This window comes from Eutrigla gurnardus (genome assembly GCF_963514095.1).
Source record: "Eutrigla gurnardus genome assembly, chromosome: 9".
Classification (NCBI taxonomy): Eukaryota; Metazoa; Chordata; class Actinopteri; order Perciformes; family Triglidae; genus Eutrigla; species Eutrigla gurnardus.
In genome coordinates this window covers 20929500-20939756 of record NC_139923.1, presented here as the reverse complement: position 1 = coordinate 20939756, position 10257 = coordinate 20929500, and the positions used below count along the sequence as shown (strand labels likewise).

Genomic DNA, 10257 nt, shown 5'->3' with positions numbered 1-10257 from the left:
CGATCCCAGCTGTCATTGGGGAAGGCAGGGTACACCCTGGACAGGACGCCAGTCTATCACAGGGCTAACATAGAGAGACAAACAACCCTTCACGCTCACATTCACACCTACGGGTAATTTAGAGTCATCAATTAACCTATTCCCATCCTGCATGTCTTTGGACTGTGGGAGGAAGCCGGAGAACCCGGAGAGAACCCACGCTTACCAGGGGAGAACATGCAAACTCCACACAGAAGGAACCCGAACTCGACCCAGGAATTGAACCCGGGACCCTCTTGCTGTGAGGCGACTGTGCTACCCACTACACCACCGTGCAGCCCCCCAACCCTAACCCCAACCCTGAAAACGTTAGTCAAATACAAATTATTATATTGAAATTGTATCTTTTTTTAAAAAACACTACACAAATCATCAATTATTATTAATTAACAGTATTATGTGAAGTGAAGTTTGAGGCTGAGAAGAGGCAACAACAGGCTTTACCACTAGATGGCAGTACTGGCTCATATCAGCCATTAATGGAAAATATGTAATACTGAACTGTCTGGATGCGGTTTTTACACAGCAGCTTGTAAAACTGTTACAAAAAAGAAAATTAAAAATGATAGAACAAAACAGATAAGTCTGTTTATGAGTCTATCATTATTTTTAATGTTAATTTACACAGACAATTTGATAAAGCCCTGAGTAGCATCATTTTTGTTGCTTTAATCTTTTTTAAATTGCATTGAATCTCTAATTAAACAAATGGTAGGGTCTCATGTAAAGACCATCAGCATCACTTTAGCCAAAACACAATCTTTATTGGCACTTCAACAGCAGCAGGACATTCTTATCAGCATGCTCCCCTTCATCTGAAATAACAGACTTCCAGGGGTGACGCTTGAGTCCTTTAAGATTACCTGGAGCAAAATATAAATAGGAAATTGAAAATGTGACGCCAGCAAAAAATGAATTTGTGATATTGAAATGTGGTTGCAGTACCCTTTTGATTTACACACAAACAAATGTTAATTTACAAGGCAGCACATTAAAAAAAGGCCACTGTATACGTCATCACCACAATTATCACCACATTGTCAAATAAAGAAAACGGTTTGATGAGAACACTTTGGGCTTCATCTGATTCTACACGGGTGTCCCTTTGTTTAAATCACAGACAATAACAGCTCTATACATTATTCAGTAAGCTGATGATGCCACGGCACAGTCCAACACATCATCCATGTCCAGAGAGCCAATCGGCTGGATTTTGACAAATCAGGTAAATTATTTTCCTAATAAAAGGAGACACTCTTTATCTCTTAATGCTGGAAAAACCTTCCTCTACATTCTCACACTTTATGGAACAACCAAATCCAAAGTGCAGTGCATAAATGTATATTGTTTCATTGCATCAGTAAAAGACTCAAAATCAGGACGGCTTCAAATGTTTTGTGCCAAATGTGGCCTTGACAGCTCTCACTCACGTTCATTATGAATAGATGCACTCCCAGTATGTCACAGAGACTTATGGTCACATATTTACATCTATCACCCATCAATCACTGCTCATGTGCTTCAGTATGTCACCATTAGTGGTCCATTTCAGCGTCAGATTCACGATTCATTGTTCACATTCATTGTAACACCCTCCACAAAAAAGATCCACCACCACTCTCCACTAGGTGGCACCAGCTGGTCGCCCCCGTGTCTCATTCATACATGGATTGAGGCAGGACTGTCTGCTTGAAGCTCTGGGCCACCTGTCTGGAGTGCTGCATCTTAGCCGACAGTGCCTCTAGGACATCGTTCTGGTCCACAGCGGTGGCTGTCCGGTAAATGAATGTCCCCATTGACTCCAGACCCCGCATGCCTAGATTCACGCCACAACCTGGAGGATAAGGAGAATAATGAAGTGGATGGGGGGGAGAAAATGGACAAAAATTAATCACAGACATCATACATGCATCACATAAAACCTAAAACACACATATCCCTGACAAGAAGCATACTGTTCCTCATTTTGCAGACAAATTCCAAACTGTATAGCCTTGACAGCGTAGTTATGGCTACAATGAAAAGAAAACATGAATAAAAAGAAGAGAGCCGATATGCATCAGCTGAAAGGCCACTGAGTGCGGGAATGAGTCACACACATACCGCACACATAAAAATAATTTATGCTGTCCTTGCATCTCTCTTTATTTCCGTCTTGTTCGTTCTCACTCACTCATTTATTTAAAGGACTCTGTGTTCGGCTTGATGTCATGTCTTCAGCAGGACATCGAGGAGAGAAAGGATGGCACATATTGGACTAGTGTGATTTAAGGTGAAGATCCCCTCCCACTCTCAAAGACATGTGTACCTGTGTCGAAGTTGAGGACGCGTGCCGCCTCCCCCTCCACAGTGACCGCCACGTTGTCCCCCTCGATGTAGGCGACGCTGATGCGTCTGTGTGACAGCTGGATCTCAAACAGGCGGCGGCTGCACTGCATGTGGTGGAGCGTCACGTCGTTGAGACGAGGCTCGATGTCCGTCTTGTAGACGTTGAAGGACTGGTGGAAAATGTTCTTCATGATCTGGGCAGCAAAGAGAGGCGGATCATCACATTTACACATGCATGAAGGTTATATGTAATATATCCTACTCTTCATCAAGCTGCCACAGTGGACCTACATGTGTTATTTGAAAAAAACTTCCATGGGATTAAGGAAATAACTGTAAGTGTAATCATTTAATGGTATAAGTCAGATGTCTTCAACGTCTTCAACCCGTTTATTTATATCTGCTTATTAAAGGTTGTATTCATGATAATGTGTATTTCTGAACATATTTTAATTTAGAAGAAGAAAAAAGGTTTGGTATCAAATCATTTCGGGGACCCCCTGCAGTAACTCTGAGGACCTCCTGTTGAAGATCTCTGGTATAAGTTATAAGATTTAATGTTATATTACTAATGCATGAGGTTACAAAGATAATTATGATTTTATGACACTGGATGCATGCTGATTATTGAGCCTTGATATCAATGAGTTTGTCACTTTGCAGATAAAATGTTGTAATCAATTTGATGATCGGCAAAACAATTCATCTGCAGATACTGTGATCATCAAATTAATTATATCCGTCATTTAACAACCAATGTGTGGTATTAAATAGCTTATCTTTTTATTTTTAACTGATTTTTTTTTAAATAACCAATCTGAAGACATAATTTTTAGTCTTTAAACTTTTTAAGTCAAGAGTATTGGTCAACACCAAGTCACATTTCTAAAGTAAGAGGTTGCATCGATTCTTCTATCCGTGACTCATACAAGCACTTCATCGGTTTTGCATGAAAAGAAGAAGAAAGCTTCGTGTGGCGACAGTCATTGTGGCTATTGAGCGACAAGCCCCTCCCTCTCTCTGTCTCTCTCTCTCCCTGCTAAACTCTGCTCTTCTTCGACCCATACTTGCACAGTCATCTGTTACCAAGTAACAGTGCATCTGAATGGCCACCCACATAGCAACAAGCGCACCAAGGATGGTCCTGTGACGTACCTGGTCTACTCCACGCTGCGGCTGCAGGCTATACGCAAAACCTACGTGGTTTAAATGAAACACTGACGGCCATCGGTTTAAATGGACCCAAACGCTGCTGTTTAGTACAGGAAGAAAAAATCCTGCCCTCTATTTATTCACTAATGTGTGACAGCAGCGCACAGATGGCCTCTAAACACACACACACACACACACACACACACACACACACACACACACACACACACACACACACACACACACACACACACACACACACACACACACACACACACACACACAAACACACACACACACACACGAGGTCTACTTTCTCTTCCCCATCTTTCCCCATTTCTTCATCTCATGCTCTCTTTTGCTCAGACACACACAGGCAAATAACACTCACACACAAACATCCACACACACACGCTAATGGACTACCACAATAGTGCAATCAAAGGCCATTTGCAGGATGAAAGGTGAGGATTAAGTAGCTCGTGCCCAGTTATTATGATCTGTTTTCCTTTGCATTACAATGGAAATTCAGCTGCGTATTCTAGTCTAGTCTTCATCGACAACAACATGTAGGAAACACAGCTCAGAAAAAGGTTTGATCCAAAGGGGAGAAGAGTCTTACAGAGGCGTTGGCCGTGTGCCTGAGGAAGCGGACCATCTTGGTGTCAGAGGCGGGGCAGACGAGGGCCATGTAGCGGTTTCTGAAGGTGCCGTAGATCTTCAGGTGGAAGCCCGGTTTGGCGGTGGGATTTCGGTGCTCTCGGAGGGCCTCCACTCCGTACGCAGACAGGTCGAAGTAGAGGCTGTGGGCACGGATCTCAGGAGTGGGTACCTAATGTCAAGAGACAGAGAAAGAATGAGGGCATTGAACATATACCGTGTCTGCCTGTGGGGCTGTTATTAAAAAAATAGCTTGATTTTTGTTCAGTGGTTCAATATGGCTGCAAAACCCATTTTCCCTCAAGGCAGAATTGATCAATTTTCTTTTCAATGACATAAACAAGCCAAGTGGGATGAAACAGCGTTCAGCGCAACCGAGGGAGATAGCAAGAGAGCAGAGACTGAGAGGAGGTGGAAGGGATGTGGGGAGGACCAGGTCATGTCCTGGGAGGTAAATTCAATCACTACAGGAAACAGCCCTGGAGAAAAGGGGCTAATAAAAAGGCAGCCACAGAGCCACTAAAGACAACGTGAGAGGAATGGTTATGGCGGCATAAAATTGCAAGGGAGACTATGATTGTGTTTGGATATTAGATAATATTGGCCTGGAAGCTTTTCACATCAACCAGTGCATTTGTTCCTGCAGAATAATCATCAACACATGTCGATCTCTATGACCGAAACGATTATCTAAAATGGCTAATGTCTGGTGATCTGCACAGCAAACTACTGCTGTAAATACCATTTTTTCCAGACATTTGCCCCATTGTCTCCACCTTTGGATGAGCAGGAATGTGACATTTGTTTATCTGTCTGACCGAGCAACACAAAGCTGCGTGTTTATTTCTTTATTTCTTTACAGTTAATTATTACATGTTCAAAGAAAGAAAGCACTTAATCAAGTCTACTCTGTGGGACTGGTTCCATGTGTTTCCTGGGCCGATTCAAGGAGCCATCTGCTTATATAATGTCAAGTGACCTTTGGCACCCTATACAAAAAAAACATGGCAGCTGATGCTTTGATATCTTGATTCACCTGACAGGGAACAGATGATGAGTCTGACCAGCGGTTATAATAAACCCATGCTTTATCATCGCTGATCTTATCAAATTCAATGAAGTGAATAAAAACAAAAGGGCCAGTGTTGATGCTGACAAGATCCAATGGTCTGCTGTAATCTGGCTGTTTATATGAGTCACATATTGGGTACAGCTGCTAGTGGCAGGTCCACGTCGCTGTTTGCTCAACTGAGCTTTATGAGGACAAATAAAGTCACCTTCACTATGTAATAACCTGCAATATCCTGTTTCTACTGTCTTCATCTTTTACACAAACAGCAACCTGTTGGTTATTGCCTCCGTGTGTCTACATGAGGGAATCCATTAGTGCAGTGGTTCTCTGACATACCCCCCCATTGGAGGAAGGCACTTTTTTTTTAAGAGGCCTGTCTCCTTCACATTAAGTCGTTATGGAAACAAACAGGAGCTGCATTAGCATGGGATGTTCGCCCCACAGAGCGTGGCAGGTCAAACTATAATATCTCTCTGCTGGCACCTTGCCAAAAATGAGAGGCGTTTTTGTACTTGGATTTCTCTGTATTGAGTGGATTGCAAAACTATAAAAATGTTTCTGCAAATTGTGTGATAAAAGTCCACTTCTGCACTGCTTTCTCCTTGTAATTTCCAGCCATTTGGGTCCAAAATGTGAATTTGCAATCGAGACGGCGAGAGAACGTGAGCCTCCCTGCTGCGGTGACCCCTGCTGAGTGTTCCCTGGTGGTGACACTGTCAAAACTGTTGCCATTGAAAAACAGCTCCCATGACTCATGAATATTTATGTTCTGTCTTATGTTCACCGTGTGTCCTCCTCCTCTCCCCAACGCCCATTCTGGACGCCACAGCCTTGAGGAGAGCAACACTACCTGCATACAATCAGACCATGCACATGCTGTACACACACACACACGTAGCCATGATGGATGGCCTTCCCCTCTCAGTAATGCACAAAAGCATTATCCGTCAACCAACAGTCCAGAGGAAAGAGATGCTCTTTTAAGATTGACACTCGCAAGGCAAGTCAGGCATGTCAGCCCGGCTGCAGAGGCAGGAAGGTAGACTCCTCCTTCTCCTCCTACTCCTCCTACTCCTCCTCCTAATCGTTCTTGGCTCGAGGATCATAGCCAGTTCATTTAATACTTCTCCCTTCATCCTCCATTATTCAAAGTTGTTAAGGATAAAGCACACCAGCGTGTGGTAACGATATGTGCATGTTGAGAATACTGTAAGTGTTGATGATGTGAATGTGCGTTACATGCTGGACTATAGGCAACATTACCCTGGATTGAGTCATTTTGGGTTATTTACATTATTATATTCCTTATCATATATCACACATCTTTATATTCACTGTTTTTGTCCACTTTATGCTCTTGCACATGCTGCATATTTTGCAACTTTACAATGCTTTTATGCATTTAATTGATGTTAAATCCTCTGTGTGCTCTTTTTTTACAATCTAATTAACAAATCCAATCAGTGTCACCTGGCAACGCTATGAAATGCTCCTCCTGTCTCCCTGCAGAAGAAATAGGAATAAACTGTCTAAAATTCAAGTGTTAAAAGAATATTTTTCTTGGCCCCTCAGAGAAAATCTATTTGTCGAGTGTGCCTGAACTGGAAAGCTGTAGGTGGTCCATTCACTCAAGTACCACAATGATTAAACCAGTTGAAAAGTGTGACTCTGGGCCAGATGTCTGAACCAAGAACTTGGCACACATTTTTATTTCCCGGGAAAGTCTGCATGTGATTTCAACCGTGGATTAACTCAGATAAGCACAGACATGCATAATGTAGGAGTGAGGGGGAAGCTGTGGCATGATTACTGATGTTAGACTGAATGTCACATAGCATCATACTCTCAAATGTCATCAAATAGCATTAGTGTATGTTGATGTGTGCATACAAATCATGTGTGTGTGTGTGTGTGTGTGTGTGTGTGTGTGTGTGTGTGTGTGTGTGTGTGTCCTGACCTGTCTCTGGTCTAGTCTCTCTATAGTTGCATTAGCTCCATAGGCATGGCAGGACTCCACAGTGTAGTCAGAGCTGATCCCGAGCACCGAACAGGAGTCGCCACACGACCCATCAGCCACCACAATCACACGGGGCCACTCATGCCGTGGGATCCGCCGCAGGTAGTCCTCTGTGAACTGTAACACACACACACACACACACACACACACACACACACACACACACACACACACAAAGTGTATTATTAGAATTGTATTTACAGTTTAATCACCATTATCATAGGTTCATATTCACCAACCTTCATTAAAAGATGAGAAAAGTAACACAGGAAGAATTACAATTAATACATTTATTAATTATTTCAGGGCACAGCTTCAATATTTTAACTTTTAATCTAATTTTAAATATATATGTAATGCTGATACCTCAAAAGTTTCAATTAGTCACAATTGAAATTATTAGAACTTGTACTTAACCAAATGATTTGATTCCCCCATCTTCCACAGTCTATATATTGAGTTGAGTTATATTGTGATATAACCGTACGAGCCATTGAAACGGGCTCCAGAGGTTGTGCTCGTCTTGGCAACAGTGCATCTCTCAGAGATATTTATTCGTATGCCCGTGAATGCATCGCTGCCCATCAGTAAACAGCAGACACTTGCCTTCGCAGAGGAGACAGAGCTGGACAAAGCGAGTTGGGGAAAGACTGAAAGCGAGAACAAAGGGGCCTCACAGGGTCTGTAATGGCTCAGAGCCGAAGAGACGCATGTTGAATCCATTCACACTGCAAATAAACAGGTCATTTAACAGACCCTTTCTGCCTGACCAGACAATTGAACCCCTGATAGGCTAGGAGGGTGAAAAAAGCATGAATCAAGAATATGTCTTGTCTAATCAAGAGGATATGGCAAACTTGGAAGTGACTCTAAACGATTATTCTAAATGTGATCAAAGACCCCGTTGACCTTGTCTAGCATCTTCCAAAGGTTGGTGAGTCACTGGCTAGCAGCAGTTATTAGGCAACTGAGCAATACAAAAGTAGTTGCACCGCTGTGTTGTGTGTTGTGTGTTGTGTACTGTCACAACATCCACAGTGTTGCATCGACACACTATCCCATCCTTAATGGAGCAATAAAGTCTTGTCTTTGGGTTCCAGCCATGACACAAATATTCACTGAACATTTCAGAATTGTTTGGCCACTCTGAAGTCTAATTCTAGGTTATTGTTCTCAGTGAATGTGTTATGAGACCCACAGTTCAAACATAACCTTTAAAAAAATGTATTTGTATCATAATGCATTAATACCAATTTGTGGCATGTTTTAGAAATCTGTCATTAAATCCGTTGCAATCCAAATAGGATTACATTTTAAAATCCATTTGGTTCTGATGATATAATATGCTTGGATTGGAATTTGTTTACTATATTCAGCGTGTTCCTCCCCACTGGCCTAAAAACTGAGACGAGGATTCTCCTCAGGTTTGAGGTCAGCTTACATAACAGGTTATTTCCACTGATGAGCCTACTTTCATTTGGCATTACACAATGTGTTATGATTCACTTTGGGAGAACTGTACAACAGCATATGGGCTACTGTATATGTCTGGAGTGAATGTACAGAAATGATGACGATGTCTGCTGCAACGTAAACCAACAATGATAAACATATAAACTGATGTTTGGTAAGAAAAATACAGGTCATTTTCAGGATGCTTTAAGGGCGAGCTGCCTTGTTCAGGGGCGTCTGACTGGACTCATCACACATCTGTATTCTGCTCTGCTGCCTGCTGCTGAAGTGAGGCACAAACCTGCCTCTTTTCTCTGCCTGCCACTGAGGGAAGATCAGGTTTTAACAGAATATGAAAGTCATTACAAAAATGGGGTAGTAGTCTCCTCTTATATAAAGTCACATTATTTCCAGATCAGTGTATTAGTGATTAAATGCATGAGAGAGGAAGTAATTACAATAAGTTGTATAACTGGTTGCCAGGGAGTATGGAGGTATAGCCGTCGGTGAGGAGGCTCTACCTTGGTTCCCAGCTGCACCTTGACGTCCACCGTCTGTTTCTTCTGCTCCAGGATGCTCAGCAGGTACTCCTGAAACACGCCGATCCTGGTGAAGAAATGCTCCTCGTGCCAACAGCCCTCCATGTTGTCAAAGTCCACTCCGAGTCCCAGCAGGAACTTCACGCTCCGCGGGTCCAGGGCGATCTGCTGGGGCCGGCAGAGCAACGCGGTCCGGTACCTCTCATCCAGCACGGTCAGTTTCAGCACCTTCCCGGAGTGGACAGCGACCAGCGCGGCCGTCAGCCCGACGGGACCCGAACCCACGACGAGCACCGAGATCCTGGCCCGCCACTGTCTGATGCCGTCCAGACTCACTTTGACCGCCACGTACACGGTCACCGCCACGAACGTGCTCAGAGCCGTGTCGTAGGCGAGGGCGCGATACCTGTCCTCCGCGGAGCCCCCGATGCCGCCGCCGCCGGCGTCCTCCGCACTCAAGCCGTCCATACCGCGTGCAGGAATGGGACTGTGACGTTGTTTTCCCTCCTTATCGGTTCTCCGAACAACGTCCCGTCAACATCCGTGCGTTCGCTCAAAGAGAGAGAAGCAGGTTTTACATCCACGCACGAACCGAAGACTTCAGCCTCTCCGCTGCAAGTTCAGCTGTGGCAGCACGCTGGATTTCAAGCCTCTCTCTCTCTCTCTCTCTCTCTCTCTCTCTCTCTCTCTCTCTCTCTCTCTCTCTCTCTCTCTCTCTGTGCGTGTCTGGAGAGCGTCGACACAGAATGAGCTGTTTAATGTTTCAGCAGCTACACGCAAGGGTTTAAGTCACATCTCTGAAAGTACCAGGACTTTATAGAGTCAAATGGAAAATCAGCTACAGGCATGTTCATCTCAAATCCGATAGATGCCAACAGGCGCTGGTTTGCTTTTATTCTGAGAAACTATTGATTTGCTGTCGCTAGAACAAGAGGAATTGGTTGATTCTCCCCCCCCCCCCTCTCTCTCTCTCTCTGACACACACACACACACACAAA

The 10257-nt window shown here is 43.8% G+C and overlaps 1 protein-coding gene across 1 annotated transcript; it reads right to left on the bottom strand.

The window, feature by feature from the left end:
- Nucleotides 1-687: 687 nt before the first annotated feature.
- On the bottom strand, nt 688-9863 carry LOC311018534 (uncharacterized protein). Its single transcript, XM_084017539.1, has 5 exons — nt 9242-9863; nt 7209-7385; nt 4142-4351; nt 2348-2561; nt 688-1873 (listed from the first exon to the last, which is right to left on the bottom strand). The coding sequence occupies exons 1-5, from the start codon at nt 9725-9727 to the stop codon at nt 1695-1697; spliced, it is 1266 nt and encodes a 421-aa protein (XP_083873665.1). The 5' UTR covers nt 9728-9863; the 3' UTR covers nt 688-1694.
- Nucleotides 9864-10257: the final 394 nt, after the last annotated feature.